Source organism: Argopecten irradians, chromosome 15, assembly GCF_041381155.1.
Source record: "Argopecten irradians isolate NY chromosome 15, Ai_NY, whole genome shotgun sequence".
NCBI lineage: Eukaryota > Metazoa > Mollusca > Bivalvia > Pectinida > Pectinidae > Argopecten > Argopecten irradians.
In genome coordinates, this window is record NC_091148.1 from 6397682 (window position 1) to 6415625 (window position 17944).

Sequence of the window (17944 nt, forward strand, 5' to 3'; positions counted from 1 at the left end):
AAACATGAGAAGACAAAGAAGTATTTTTCTTTAATTACAAAAGTTACTTACTTTGCACCATTACCCCGATTGAAAAGTTTGAGTTTCTAATTTTACATAAAGATTATTCAGACGTTTAAAATATTTTTTAAAATAATTCCATAACTAAACTGGTTCATTTAACTACATCGTCAATTTTCCCGCGCGGATCCGGACTAACTTGGTGTCGGTAAACAGGACCCTCATTCATGTAAATGTATGTAGGACTTACGACAACTAGTCTAGGCTGCATTTATTGACACAAAATGCAGATCATGATTATCATTAAAGTAATGAGAGCCTTTCTGGCAAAATATACATGTATATACTGATCGTAGAGGAATTATCAGAATAGAATTTGTACTTATTGAGATACCAATGAAATCGGTGATGCATTCATTATTCATTAAAGTGGCTGTTTCTGACATTCGAAAGCAAATTATGTGTTAATGTGTACATTTGTACTACTACACGAGACCAAATATTAAATTTTCACAGCTTATAAATTCTACGAATATAAAAAAACCATTAAGAGATTTATGCAATTTGTCAATTGTTATGTTTAAAAAAGTCATATAACTTTTCCTCCACCTTTGTTCCATTTGTTGAATGTTGTACATATGTTTCTCTACACAATACATGTTATAAAGAGACAAATAACAAAGTTTGAAGTTTTGATAGGGAGAAGGTATGTTTTACCTGTGTTAATGTGAATGAATATTACCTCACTCTATTGTAATACATTGTGATTACTCATTGGCTCGAAGAGTACGTACATAGTGCACGTGTCACACTGTATTCTGCCAGTATCGATTGCATCCAAAGGTGGAAAAAATCAATATTTCAAAATTTAGACCAATCGAGAAAAAATGTCACAATTACAGTGACGTATTCATGATTTCAGAAAACTTTTACTATAATATTATTATCAAAACTACAATTGTGCAATAGGGTAATTTCATTTAATATCAAATACATTATATAAGTAAACAAAGTACTATTTTGACTATAAGTGGTAGCTAATATCATATGCATAATTTAATTTATGGAAAGTTGCATGAATAACCATCCATAAAATAGTTCAAACCAGCAAAGTTGATAAGTTTTAGGATGCATACTGATATCGATATATTTATAGATACATTTCATACACACATGACTACCCAATTACATCAGATCTTTCACTAATTGATTTAGAAAATTGCAGATATTAAATGTAATGTTACAGACAGGCAAGACCCGATGGATTCAACATTAATCCATATATTGCAGATTTTTCAATAGAAGTCCATATGTTATGAAGCATAATGCACTCTCCTGGTTGAGAGTATTTATAAACCCATTTGTTTTGATTTACAGCTCATGATTTGTACATGTACTGTCACTTTATTAAGTTTCTTTTAAGAGTGAGATTTGTACTTTTTACATGTACTTTCAGTTTATCAAGTTTAATTTTAACAGTGACTTATAAACAATTTTTAACACGAGGCAGATGCTTAAGCTTCCTCTATTGCAAGATAAATTTTACACGGTGTAAGGTTATGAACGGATTTTACGAAACCACAGAGGAATATTATACAATGTATCATGTACAATTCATATGGGATACTTAAAAGAGAAGCTCCTTCTGAGGACATTCGTAAATTAAAGAGGAAGAAGTTTCAAATCGAAACACAATGTACTACCAACGCACTCGACATCCTCTTTGTATGTGTATTGCAGGAAGAAACAACTCTTTCTTTGGATTATTGTCATAGCTTTATATAATTACATCAGAAAGACAAAAACTAAGGATACTGTGAAGACATCATACCAGTTGTTTACAAATTGGAGACAGGAAAGGTCAATGCCGTTAAAAGCATATTTTTGTTGACAACAAATAGCGGTAATGAAAAAAGAACCTTGTACTGTTTCCTGTGATTGTTCTCATAGTATCATTTCGTTTGTTGTTTACGGCAGCTACCATTTATAAACACATTAAATATATATCTCAGCCAAGGTACAAACTGTCGCGTGAAATGTGGAATGTCGTATAGTTAATGCAATATGCATAATACTTCCTGGTCATTCCGCTTTGTTTACCAGCGATTATATTGATACACTCTCGACTGACTGTATGTAAATATACACATGCTTATTTATATCTCCGCCGTATTATTACGCTACTTTCACAATCTAATTTTAAGCTCACTCATTGCATGTTTGAGTTATGTGTTTTTGTGAACACAAAACAATGCTCTGTTGAGGCGATGGTTGTATTATGAATAGCTGGACAGTGTAACCTGAATGATATTAAACAGAAAATATTATCGTGAACATTTACGTATAATTCACAGGAATATGTTGAAATGGAAATATCATATTTCACGGAAGTGTAACACTTTGTGTGTATTTTAGAATGCATACGGAATCCTTGTGAGGAAAAGCATCATTGTGGGTTTAAATAGATCTAATAGTAGATGTGCTCGATTTAATTAAACCACAAATCATTCTTAAGTCCAATTACATTCGTTTTGAATAGGTAAATTGTATTCAAAAATGCCTACCGATTGGTTGAGAGGAGAAACGTTGATGTGGACTACCGAAAATCCTCCGGAATTGGAAAAAATACCTGAGAGGAGATTATATGTAAATAACTTGCATGTCCGGACAACATACTTAAAACTGGGGAAAATGTTTGTTTTGCTCGATCGCGGAAATGATGCATAATTTACCTGAAACAGAAAACGAAGAGCGTAATAAAAAGCTGAAGAGGAGAAGTACTCCAAAAAGAGTACAATTTAATAATATTAAAAAACCGGAGTTGGTTTGTATCAATAACAATGTTACGTATAATACACAATATGTCGAAAGATCTGTGGGAAATTGTGAACAAACGTCCAAACGGGGACATTCACCAAGCAAAGCACTTGTATGCGACATAACACATGCACAACATGTATGCATCAATACTTCAAGCAATGTCGGTAATCATCAGCATACGTTAGATGAAATTGAAAGCTATAGAAATATTGCTGATAAAATCCAGACAAAAGTTTATAACTCCGATCACTCACCCCCCAGCGAAATCTGTTTGGATGAGTGCAAAGATTACATTAGCTTGAAACTCGACAAAAGAAGGTATGACGAGAAATTCGCCATATATGAGGGCCAGGCCGATACACTAAGGACATGTAAACACATCGAAAAGGACTTGTGCAACCACCAAGTATACGATTGTCTTAAACTGCTCGCTCCATACACATCATTCCCAGGCATAGCCATGATGATATATACATTCAGGCAAGTATAATGCAGTAAACATATATTTTTTTCTCACCACTTTTGATATCTTACATTCTAAAACAAATGGCACACTTGTTCTTTTTACATTTATTGTATCTAGTGTTCCTAGACAAGACGTTATGACAAACAAAACAAAATATTTACTTAATATATAATTGATTAAAACACAGATCCTCATAACCATTGCGTTCAATAGAGGATCTGGAACTATCCCACAAGGGGTCACGACCAGATTACCTTTACACCACGTTTACGTCATATCAAATGCAGTTTCTACACCTTGCTACATCAATTGAAAACGTCATTTCACCCCAGTATACATATACAAATATCTTTGTTGTGCTCTTTGGGCGAGATGACTACTAACACGAACATAGTTCGGATAGATTTATCAAACTAATTCGTCCCATGAAATTCACTGTCAAAATTTTGCCAGCAGCAATTTGATTGGTCATTTCCAAAGGTCAACTTGACATGACCCCTAATGGGATTTCCTCAGATCCTCTTATCAAACGTAGTGATAATATGTATTTTAACCAGATTGCTAAATATACGACCTGGATTTACCAATAGTGTGTTATATGAACGTTACACGGCACGAAGCCTTCCTCGACATTTCAGGGACTACTATCACTGTCGTTATATCCTCCCCTGAAAAATGTCACAGCAAAACTGAAGGCTTTGCGTGCGACAGCAGGTGAGATAGGTAGTTAAGTCCTTTGATGCACATTAACAGAATAACAGTTCATTGTGGTTGACTCCTTGTATGTGGCTTTGAGGTTGGGCGTAGCTGTCTATGTAATCATCAAGGGAAGTCTCTCAATGTTTTTGATTGGTAAGGTTTTCCCCATAAACTTCCGTTTTGCTATGAAATAGTTCAGGGGTAGATGTTAAGACAGTGATAATAACCCCTGGAATATCGAGGATGGTAGGAAGCAAGGAAGCATTAATCAATATGCAATACTCTGTATAATAAAGTTCATTTTAGTTCATTAAATACCTCCAATGTAAATGAATGATATTTGCCAACGCCTTATATTTTAATATCAATTAGTTGATATGGGGAGGGTGTTTACATTAGATATGAGACAAAGATACTAATGACACTCCCTGTCTAGTAAAGTCCAACAGACATGAAGTCAAAAGTTCGTACGGTTCGTAGTTATCAGTCGATAATATCTTATCTTATGTAAACATGTCATGAAAAACATAAACAGCAAAATCAACAATATACAGTAGAGCGGTTTTATGACAGTTCGCTCCGATTGGTGCGATCGTTCTGATTGATCCATATCATTAAAATTTATTCCTTTCATAAATTATATTTGCTTGTTACAAATATTTTCATTGGCTTAAAATTTACTTTATCAGCCCATAAAGAAAAAAAAAGATGGCGTCGCCGTTTGTAACGTCGCTTCTGATAAGCTGAGATAACGGCGCAATGATTTCATAGAGTCCCGCCCCAAAATTAATTTTGGATATTGCAGATATTATATTTAGTACCTGTAAATTGAATTATAAGGATTAATTTGAATATATTTTTTATGTTATGGAGATATAACACAAAGATATGAGTTTACTCTCATCATTAACCGCTTATAAAATTTGAAAATTTCATAAAATTCCGTATGAAATGAGAATTTTCATCACATAATTATAACACACGGACTTCCGTACGTTTTGTCACGATGTAAAGATGACGTAAGAAAATGTTGAAGTTTAATTTTAAAATTTAATAACGAAACGTTTGACTTGACGGAGCTAGGGCTATACAGGAGTTCCCAGAATGTAGACGTTGTGTTCCGTTCAAAGTCGGGGACTTAACTAACATGAAATAATACATAGCATGGTTAAATACATATACAGACAATGAAATTATAGAATTGTGATTGACAGATATCGCTTACTATAGGTGTCAAATTAGACTGAGGCAATCAGAAGATGATCAGTTGACTAATGTGATAATCCTATTATAATCCTACGTAATATAATGGACAGGCAAGCTGAGTTGTTATACCTATACGACAAAGAATTGATCAATGTTGACATGTACAGAAAATCTGGACTTCCGGACTCTAATGATATATATATCGATATTATTAACAAAATGAATACTAGCTATTGTGATGTATTAAATATATATTTAACAAAGAGTCTTTTGAGTAAACGTATTTTCAGTTCAAAGTCAATTTTAGCACTACGCGTTTTATCACAAAATTTCCTTATGATAATTACATGTACAACAAACTTAACACTAAATGTGCTACAGATTTTCAACATATATCACGTCATTGTTTACTGATGCCAAGTGATGTCGTTACAATAAATGCCCAGCCAATTAAAAGCGCTCCGGATTATATAGAGATTGAACAGTGTTTTGATTGCGTTAAAGGTGGTATGAACGCAATGGGATACAGACATATTCAATATATCACGTTAAATGGTGACATATGCGAAATATTACGTTTGGAGCTTAAAATGAAACAAATTAAGTCATCAAATTGCTCTTTATAAGCAAGATTGAATAAAAATTTCATATGTTTTAGACATGCGGCAGCTCTGCAGTTTGCAGTGTTGCATGGAGGCCGTCCTTACATGACCATAGTGTTAATAGGACGTTAATTAATCAAACAAACAAACAAACAAAGTGTTCAGGACGCCAAGAAAAAAGCTGATGAGGGTGTTAAGACGCTGGAACCGTATTTAAGTGAGACGAAGATGGCTCGAGTTAACGTTAGCTGTTTGTACGGATATACAAATGTGCTTCTGGCAGCGCACGATCAGAAAATACCAACGGAACAGACGGAGAACATTCAGGAATGGATCGAGAAGGGACTGGAACAAGTGAAATCCATTGAAATATGTGAAGTCGCCAATATGTGGACAAGAATGTTTCTTGTGAAGAAGGCCCTTTATTTACTCAGAATTGGTTTATCAGGAGAAGACATTTCTGATCAGGATGCTAAAGATATCACCGAAGAAGCGAGAGATTCGGCGAGACGGTGCCTTGAAAAAGCTGACGAACACTGGACGTATCCAGACAAAAGAAGACGTATGTTGTACAAAAGAGCAGAGGCAAAGTTACGCTGGCTTGACGGCGATAGACAAAATGCGCGAGATTCAATGAAACAGGCTATAAAACTTGCGAGCCATTTCAAGCGTGAGGAGCAAAGCTTTCAACACGTACTCCTGAAATGGAGACTTTGATAACTTTTATGTTCATTTAATGCGCATCAAATGCGTGGATAATGTTTTCAACAAATTCCTTATAGACTGTTTATTACAGATGAATGGTTTGTTACATATCCATGTAAAAGTTGACATGGACTTTAGACGAATTGACGTATGTGCAGTTGAAACATTTTATCATGATGAAGGTAGGACGTAAGAATTGTACCTGCTGCCCCTATTGCATGATCGTAAAAGGCGACTAAATTTAATATCTTATCTTTCCTTTCTCCCTAAATTTCTTTGTTCTTACTAGCCTCTCCCTTGACACCACCTCACTTTTGGCCTTTGGTTGAGCGTTCAGCATAACGGGAGTAGGACAACTAGTTTGCCCGTTGTCAGCATAATGTGACCGGGTGTCTTCGGCGGCATGCCTCAGTGATATAACACTATAAAAAGGGCAACAGTTCCACTATACAAGAAGACACAGCACGAACATACCGCAGTCTCCCAAAACACGCACCTCGCAGTTCACACACGCTACACACTGCATACATGGGAGGCATTCCTTACATGACCCTTACTGTTAATAGGACGTTCAAATAAACAAACAAATCATGAGGAAGAGAAATAATATTTGCGATGTATTCATTAATCTTGGATTAATTGATATTTCCATATTGTTCTCCATAAATGAATCGTTTGTCATACTGCATATCAAGCTCAGTTATAGTTTTTTTTAAATAAGGAGCACTGTTTGCTCTGTATTCCTTAAGAATGTACCAAATAGAATAATTAAAAAAACCAAAGGAAAGACAGGAAACAAACACCGTTAAAAGAGGAGTTTTTTAAGGAGGGGTATCACTTTGGGCCGTTTTACGGCCACTCAATGATAAGCAAAATATGTACTGAACTGAACTTCACAAACCCAAGATTAGTTGCAAAAACTGTAAAAAAATGTTACCTTTATTTTTATATTTAATTAATTAGGACAATGCAAATGTGAATTTTCACCCTTTGACCTCTAAATTTACCATGAGGGCAGAAAAAATCGGATATTCTGAATAACATACAATATGCTTCTTACCCTAAAATACATTGTATTTTTCTTATCACTGAGTGGCCGTAAAACGGTCCAAAGTGATATCCTCCTTTATGTTGAGACTATAGTCTTTATACAAAACCATAAAATATGGCAGAACCGGACCAATTTCTTATGCCAATACGTGATTTTGGATGTTTAAATGCCTTCTATGTTCCGAAAAAAAAACGAAATTTTATCAATAACATTTTTTTTACCAAAACCTCACTATCGAAGGCCTAAGTAGCCACAACTACAAATATATGCATTATTCCAAGTGTAAATCTACTTAATAATGAAGGTTTATGTGACTATTTTGCAGCGTGGCGCAGTAGTTAACTACTGCGCGGTAAAATGGGCGTCGCCGGGAAACATAAGACGACCCGCCTTATGGGAATTAAGATTTTAACTTATTTTAACTGTTCAGGAAGCGATGATAAGTGTAATATTAACGATAAGCTGTTAACTGTTGTGAGCCTACAAAACCGTCCAACTCGTTTTATTTTATGTTTACATTTAAAAAATGAAAGACTTCCATTAAGGTACCTTTAATTGTTTGGCAATATGCCATTCGGTGTCTAAATCGCTTAGCCATAAATAACAGAAACTTATTTAAAGGATATGATCTAACAGCCTGATATATGATATATATTTTTATTATCATGAAATGTCTTCAGGAGTAAATATTATGACAGTGATAGTAATCCCTGGGATATCAATGAAGAATTTGTATGGAATAGTGTGTAACGTTAATTAATCTTTAGTATTGTTTTTTCTCTTTGTTTCAAGTATGTATGTAGAATCTATCCTGTTTACTTATGAAACACTAATTTTGCATACAGCTTATGTTGTTGTAATGGTATTTACATATTACTGCTTCCATTGCAGCCACACAAACAATCACACAAGAGATATTTCATGTTATAAAGTAATAAATATGCGGAAATAGAATAGGTCATGGAGGAGAAATCTCTATAAATTAGCCCCGCTTAATTGACTTTTGATTGGGTTTTTTTTGCCTGTACAAAACATAAAAATTGCGTATAAACGAAGTATCACTTATGAACTATTATTGGTCTATTTTATTTATTCTTTTATTTTTTAGGTTTGAAATAATTCTGAGAAAGACTTTGGTTTGTGTGATTAATTACGTTTACCCGTGTCTTCGAATGATTTTCACAACTTAAATCATCACTACTTCTGGATGTGTTTACCAGAATGTGTCAAAATTATCGCCCAGTTACGTAACTATGTATCAATGCAATATTCTGTATTATACGTTGTGGAGGGATACATCTAGAATTGTCTCCCTGGAAAGAGTTATTTTCTCGAGGGCGAAGCCCGAGAGAAAATAACTCTTTCCAGGGAGACAATTCTAGATGTATCCCGACACATAGGGACATAATTATTTTATTATACCGAACAAAATCAAAAGAAAAAAAATCTCTGTTAAAAGAATCCATGAAGATATTTCCCAACAACAACGTTGTTAAATTCGTTGGGCTACAAAAAAATAAACAACAGCGTTGCCATTGTTGGTTGACGTTGCAGATGACGTCAACTTCCGGTCACGTGCGGAGCTTCCAAGGGGTTATTTCCCTGGGGTTATTTCCCTCGGGGGTTATTTCCCTGGGGTTATTTCCCTCGGGGGTTATTTCCCTGGGGTTATTTCCCTCGCCTTCCAATTCCGGGGAAACATCTAACTTATTCAATGTCATGTGATCAAGTTTAATCCAATCAGAACATTCTAAATGAAAGTGAGGTATAATGCAATATTCTGTATTATACGTTGTAATTCTTTTATATTATCCTTTATAGATTAAAGGTTGTCCGTGGTGATTCAATAGGTTAGTAGTGTATGAAGATTTCAAAGAAATTTAATTGAAAATATCGTGTGTAATTAGACTCACGAAGCAGTGCAGTGTGAACTGGTTGATGAAATATAAGCAAAACATTATTGCATTGCCATTTTTTTTTTATTTTAGACTATTTTATTGTCAGATATTGCAGACGATGGGAATTAGGTAACATGCAACATGTCATCTCTTTATATTAGAAACAGTACATATAAATATTACCAATCATAACTATATGTAAATATTTGTATACGAATATGAATTAATGTCGAATACTATGTAGCTCGTTAGTCAATAATAAACATCATATCACGTTACCTGTAGATTAAAATGATTTTACAAGGCATTCAACAAAATGTATTACAAGCACTTAACTAAAAAGCACTGAAGTTTGTCAAATAAAGCATTATCAATATTAATATCATGTCTCTCAGAGCCATGTAAAAAAACGTTTGTCTTAATAGTGGTATATCATCATCCAGTAGTAAAATAGACTTGAAAAGGAGTCATTTTTCTTCCATTACACTATATCTACAAGGGATATCCTGAGGATCACCCACCCCCTCCGCAGAAAAAAAAAAAATTTAAAAAAAATAGAAAAAATAAATAAATAAATATATAAACATAGAAAATGTAGGTAAAAGATAAACTTTCGCGCCTAACCTTATTCGCGAATAGAAATAGCACTAGAATCAAAGCTGATTTTTAGTATGGGAATGAATTTCATCTGTTTATAATTTTACAACAGTAAAATTCATAGAGATAGCCATGAGTAAAATACCCCATATTATCGTTATTTGCTTTTTCAATGTACGATGTGAATACTTTACAGTGCTTTACTCATAAAACACACCACGTAGTACTGTAAACCAACTTTCTTTCGTGTACGATTTGCTTTCGCGAATTTCGCAATCCAAGTAAATTCGCGAAAGTTTATCTGCGCGAGCTTAAATCTACATCATTGATACTGAAAAAAAATCCGGTCTTTTTTAATATTCGCAAATGTTAATCTTTGAGAACTGTTTAGAAATGGAGATCGCGAAATTTAGTAGCCGCGAAAAAAAGTTGATTTTCAGTATCAGAATATAGAATCCTGAGCTAGTTTTTATCAAACTATTTACATCAACTCGTACATGTACATTCTGTTCACTCTTCATTCGTTCATAATAAGTGCCTTTTCATGTTTTTATTCCATCCATGACACTTTTGACAGAATAATACTTCAAGTAAGAAGACAAAATATCATTATTAAGATTACATGTATATATACATCGGCAATGTATTGATGAAACATTGATTTATCAATTTTTGATTTAATAAATTCGTAGAGCTAAATTTGAGTTCTCTCCCTTTATCTAAGCAATAAAATATAACAAAACAAAATATGTACTCGTACACCCCTCAAGAATAGAGTTCAAGATCAAATTCTTTATTTGCAGTAAGTTTTTCAACTTATTTGCTTTTTTTTTACAAAAGTTATCAAATACATTGGCATACATACATTCCTTATTCTGCGACTGGCACAGTTGATGATGTATTTTAGGTAAAGGGACAATTCACTCAGGCTAATTCTTTTACATAACCATGAAGCAAAATTTAGCATAAATGTATTGTTCTACATTTCTTATGAAACATATAACGTAAAACATTGACACACTAAAAACAGGAGCAGACGATTTAGTATTTTTCTTAAGTTACAAAAATAACTTACTTTACACTATAACCACCATTGAAAAGTTTGAGCTTCTAATTCTACGTCAAGTTAAAAATATGAAAAATTAATTAATTGAATCCCGAAAAAATTCCGACGCACTATATCCTATATGGAATGAAGTACTGATTGCGCATGCACCAATGCCAAAATTAATATATATATATATTGTTTTTGTGTTAATTAGACATACATACACACGATTGAACACCAATTATTGTTCAAATAATGAATATCATTCATGCTCTGTCGGCGGTGGAGCATCTTTAAGTATTTTAATTTATATCGTTGAAATATCAAATCGTTGATCAATACGATTAAGCAGGTACAATATGGACGCTGTACACATACCCGAGCCAAAGTCAGGCACGTTAAACAAGTAAACTACCTAACCACTGAGAAGGTGAAAAAATGAATTTTAGACAAGACAATTTACCTAAGGTAAACACACTACTGTCAGAGCGATTTGAGAAGTTCTAGACAACAATTGCATTACTCTACGAGAAAGGGACAGGGTTCGGCATACACGAAGTTCGACCGCAATGTGTCATGGCGGACAGCGAGCGAGTTTGAACATCTACACACATGTCACCACCATGGGCTTTTCAGGCATATCAGAGTAAAACCGACTTATCTAATTTCCATTAGAACTGGGTTTTTCCGATATATGTACAAATTTTAATGTTCTCTCAGAACTTTAGTCCCTTTAACGTTTTAGTAATCCACAAACACTTCTATTATCACAATAAAAAAAAAAAAATAAGAGCTAATTTTTTTTTGCTGTCATAACACGGTCAACAAAGACATTACACAATTAACTACAATGCTCATTGTCATTGCACCTTCTAGTACGTGTCATTAAACTGACAAACATACTAGAAACTTGGAACTTTTACGCGAGTAATGAATTTTCGCTAATTACGCGAAGTCCAAACTTCCATCGCGCGTAAAAAAATGTGAATATATAAATAATATACAGTAAGTTCCATCGTGGTCGATGCATAGATTCACCCAGATTTCAAACAAAATTTCTTTCATTACCCGATGAAATTAAAAAAAGTATATCGCCAATTATGCGGTAACAAAGTATATCGCCAATTATGCGGTAACAAAACATATTTATGTACTTTAAAAATAGCAGTGAATGTATCTGAAAAAGTTTCAACGGTTCTTGGTTATGTTGTAAATCTCGCTGAGGCAATCAAAATGTGGCGCCGCCGAAGATCTTTCAAGACTTTCCAATCAAAGTATGCTCTTTACTCTTGATGACTTTGTTACTGCATTTGTTGTCTTCAATAAAATCGCTGTTTAAAAAGTTGATAAGTCGAACTTTTTCCTTTTAGGTATCTGAGCTGGGCTCATGTGATATTAAATATCTTTTTGTTGACGTGAATCATCACCGTTATATTCACTTAGAATGTGAGAACACTGTCACCCAGCAGAATGATTCACATTTTTCTGGGTGGTAATATTCGGAATCCGTATAGTCATCTCCCTTACCGGAATTTTTTTGTACGTCAGACTATTCCCTCCGCGTTTCGTGTCTGTTCATTAACCGTCGTCGTTGCTGATTGGTTCGCTGTGTGGCTGGAGGAAGGTTTGGTCTTTGAGCTGAAATTTAATAAATGTACGTAAAATGAACACATGTGAACATTATCTTACACCATTTTGAACTACATTATTTGAAACAAAATTCATTGTATTTGCTTTTTGTGGTTTTAATGTTTTGCTGTCTATAAAAAAAATATTACGGTGGGGATGAAACGATTCAGTGATGTATCACAGAGATATACTTTAGTTATCGGCATGCAACAGTGTACTTAGTCTTTGAGAATAAATACTTGGTGACATTTCAAGAGAAAAACAACTTAGTAATCATAGGCCAAAAGGGAGGCTTCTTTTGAAGAGTTAGCAGAAAAATACCCAACTTCAAAGATATACAGTGTGCCATTATTTTATCCTGTTATGTACATCAAAAGACCAAAACAACACTCTCATCTGATGTAGCTATTTAGGGTTGGCATTCAGTGTTGCTATGACATAGATCAGGGTGGATATAACGACAGTGATACTAACCCTTAGAATATTGAGGATGTTAAGAATATATACTTGGTATTCATTTATGTTCTTACTAACCTCAAAGCAATTTGTCGAGCTATCAACTGGTTAATGTGCCGCGAAGTTCCCGGAATAAAACCTTTGTAGTAGAAGAAGCAAGATTTCTTCAGAGGCATTTTTGTCTAGTATTTAATATGCTGGCAATCCAATGATTAGCAACTCAAGGTTTAGCAACTCTATCCTGTATTTCTGCTACAAACACATACAACCCCGGGGATAGTTATAACTAACATGTAAACATAGCGTGTATTTATACAATGTGTTCAGTGTTTCCCAAGTTATATTTATATATTATATAATCCTTATTGAATACTTGGGTCACGTGATACATTTGACTGCTGATACAGTAGCTTTAAATAGATAACGACGTATGTGCGACTATGTATGTAAGATTACGTCAATTTATGAAATTTTCAATTTTCTATTCATAGAAGATAGATATTTTATAATATGATGTCAGTATTTTAAATAAGTATTGATTTGACCTCAGGGATACAGTACGAATCAATGAGTGACTTACCTCGCTTCTTATTAACCAGAGATATTACAAGAATGCATAGTGGGTCATTTAAAGGCCCACTACCTTTCCGGAGCAAAATATAAAGGTTTCTTTAAAAACATTAATAACATCAGGAAATGCATACCGATGACCTAAAATAAGGTTACGACACCAAACATATGCAAGATTTCCTGCGTAATATATGAAAACATTTGAGAGTCAATTCGCTGTTTTGCCGTCTGGCGCAATGATAATCAACTACAGCGCGGTACTTAGGACGACGGCGGGAAACATAATACGACCCGCTTTATGAAAATAAACATTTTATTTATTCTAATCAAATCGTTCAGAAGGTGATGATAAATGTAGTATAACGGTAAGCTAATAACTTTTGCAACTCTACAAAATTATCGATCTTGTTTTACATTCCCATTTTAAAAATTAAATAATATTACACTCATATACAAAAAAGTTCTTCAAAATTCCTATTGAGAAAATCTTTCGGGAATTATCATAATTACATTGATAACATAATTACATTTTAAGCTAATGGAAATGAATAAGAAAACGATAGTTATTATGATATGAAACCGAGGAGATAAGTGATACTAATATGTTTTTAAATGGACGATGTCAGTTTTGCCATAAACACTTTTCACGAATCAGCGAGAGAAAAAAGTTGTTAATTTTTGATATTATAAAACTTAAAAGCAATGATAAGATTTTGGAAAACTTATTTGTTTCGTCTAGGTGCATGTATATGTATTCTTAGACATGGTGCAGAAAAATATGAGATTAAAGTAATCGTATCTCTGGAATTGCTATGTTTGGCAGTGATAGTAACCCATAGAAATAGAGGATGTGTTCTGGGAGACCATGATATAATCGTGTTGTGTCTCATGGGATTTATGGAAACTCTTGTCCATTTGAAAGTGCTATCTCACCGCAACGACCAGGTAGTAACATTGACAGAAACGTACAGGTAAATAACATTGACAGAAACGTACAGGTAAATAACATTGACAGAAACGTACAGGTAAATAACATTGACAGAAACGTACAGGTAAATAACATTGACAGAAACGTACAGGTAAATAACATTGACAGAAACGTACAGGTAAATAACATTGACAGAAACGTACAGGTAAATAACATTGACAGAAACGTACAGGTAAATAACATTGACAGACACGTACAGGTAAATAACATTGACAGAAACGTACAGGTAAATAACATTGACAGAAACGTACAGGTAGTAACATTGACAGAACGTACAGGTAAATAACATTGACAGAACGTACAGGTAATACATTGACAGAAACGTACAGGTAAATAACATTGACAGAAACGTACAGGTAAATAACATTGACAGAAACGTACAGGTAAATAACATTGACAGAAACGTACAGGTAAATAACATTGACAGAAACGTACAGGTAAATAACATTGACAGAAACGTACAGGTAAATAACATTGACAGAAACTACAGGTAAAACAATACAGTAAATAACATTGACAGAAACGTACAGGTAAATAACATTGACAGAAACGTACAGGTAAATAACATTGACAGAAACGTACAGGTAAATAACATTGACAGAAACGAACGTACAGGTAAATAACATTGACAGAAACGTACAGGTATAACATGACAGAAACGTACAGGTAAATAACATTGACAGAAACGTACAGGTAAATAACATTGACAGAAACGTACAGGTATAACATTGACAGAAACGTACAGGTAAATAACATTGACAGAAACGTACAGGTAAATAACATTGACAGAAACGTACAGGTAAAACATTGACAAACGTACAGTAAATAACATTGACAGAAACGTACAGGTAAATAACATTGACAGAAACGTACAGGTAAATAACATTGACAGAAACGTACAGGTAAATAACATTGACAGAAACGTACAGGTAAATAACATTGACAGAAACGTACAGGTAAATAACATTGACAGAAACGTACAGGTAAATAACATTGACAGAAACGTACAGGTAAATAACATTGACAGAAACGTACAGGTAAATAACATTGACAGAAACGTACAGGTAAATAACATTGACAGAAACGTACACAGGTAAATAACATTGACAGAAACGTACAGGTAAATAACATTGACAGAAACGTACAGGTAAATAACATTGACAGAAACGTACAGGTAAATAACATTGACAGAAACTACAGGTACACGGTAATAACATTGACAAGTACAGTAATACATTAAACGTACAGGTAAATAACATTGACAGAAACGTACAGGTAAATAACATTGACAGAAACGTACAGGTAAATAACATTGACAGAAACGTACAGGTAAATAACATGACAGAAACGTACAGGTAAATAACATTGACAGAAACGTACAGGTAAATAACATTGACAGAACGTACAGGTAATAACATTGACAGAAACGTACAGGTAAATAACATTGACAGAAACGTACAGGTAAATAACATTGACAGAAACGTACAGGTAAATAACATTGACAGAAACGTACAGGTAAATAACATTGACAGAAACGTACAGGTAAATAACATTGACAGAAACGTACAGGTAAATAACATTGACAGGTAAATAACATTGACAGAAACGTACAGGTAAATAACATTGACAGAAACGTACAGGTAAATAACATTGACAGAAACGTACAGGTAAATAACATTGACAGAAACGTACAGGTAAATAACATTGACAGAAACGTACAGGTAAATAACATTGACAGAAACGTACAGGTAAATAACATTGACAGGTAGTAACATTGACAGAAACGTACAGGTAAATAACATTGACAGAAACGTACAGGTAAATAACATTGACAGAAACGTACAGGTAAATAACATTGACAGAAACGTACAGGTAAATAACATTGACAGAAACGTACAGGTAAATAACATTGACAGAAACGTACAGGTAAATAACATTGACAGAAACGTACAGGTAAATAACATTGACAGAAACGTACAGGTAAATAACATTGACAGACACGTACAGGTAAATAACATTGACAGAAACGTACAGGTATAACATTGACAGAAACGTACAGGTAAATAACATTGACAGAAACGTACAGGTAAATAACATTGACTATGACAGAACGTACAGGTAAATAACATTGACAGAAACGTGACAGTGACAGAAACGTACAGGTAAATAACATTGACAGAACGTACAGGTAATAACATGACAGAACGTACAATAACATTGACAGAAACGTACAGGTAAATAACATTGACAGAAACGTACAGGTAAAAAACATTGACAGAAACGTACAGGTAAATAACATTGACAGAAACGTACAGGTAAATAACATTGACAGAAACGTACAGGTAAATAACATTGACAGAAACGTACAGGTAAATAACATTGACAGAAACGTACAGGTAAATAACATTGACAGAACGTACAGGTAAATAACATTGACACGAAACGTACAGGTAAATAACATTGACAGAAAACAGGTAAATAACATTGACAGAAACGTACAGGTAAATAACATTGACAGAAACGTACAGGTAAATAACATTGACAGAAACGTACAGGTAAATAACATTGACAGAAACGTACAGGTAAATAACATTGACAGAAACGTACAGGTAAATAACATTGACAGAAACGTACAGGTAAATAACATTGACAGAAACGTACAGGTAAATAACATTGACAGAAACGTACAGGTAAATAACATTGACAGAACGTACAGGTAAATAACATTGACACGTACAGGTAAATAACATTGACAGAAACGTACAGGTAAATAACATTGACAGAAAACGTACAGGTAAATAACATTGACAGAAACGTACAGGTAAATAACATTGACATAGACACGTACAGGTAAATAACATTGACAGAAACGTACAGGTAAATAACATTGACAGACACGTACAGGTAAATAACATTGACAGAAACGTACAGGTAAATAACATTGACAGAAACGTACAGGTAAATAACATTGACAGAAACGTACAGGTAAATAACATTGACAGAAACGTACAGGTAAATAACATTGACAGAAACGTACAGGTAAATAACATTGACAGAAACGTACAGGTAAATAACATTGACAGAAACGTACAGGTAAATAACATTGACAGAAACGTACAGGTAAATAACATTGACAGAAACGTACAGGTAAATAACATTGACAGAAACGTACAGGTAAATAACATTGACAGAAACGTACAGGTAAATAA

At 33.8% G+C, this 17944-nt stretch overlaps 2 protein-coding genes across 2 annotated transcripts in view; both read left to right on the forward strand.

Annotated features, from left to right (window-relative positions):
• Positions 1-17944, forward strand: part of LOC138309215 (uncharacterized) — a 31118-nt gene that overhangs the window by 5005 nt on the left and 8169 nt on the right. The window lies entirely within an intron of this gene.
• LOC138309655 (uncharacterized) lies at positions 1404-8830 on the forward strand. Its single transcript, XM_069250872.1, has 2 exons — positions 1404-3300; positions 5937-8830. The coding sequence occupies exons 1-2, from the start codon at positions 2717-2719 to the stop codon at positions 6508-6510; spliced, it is 1158 nt and encodes a 385-aa protein (XP_069106973.1). The 5' UTR covers positions 1404-2716; the 3' UTR covers positions 6511-8830.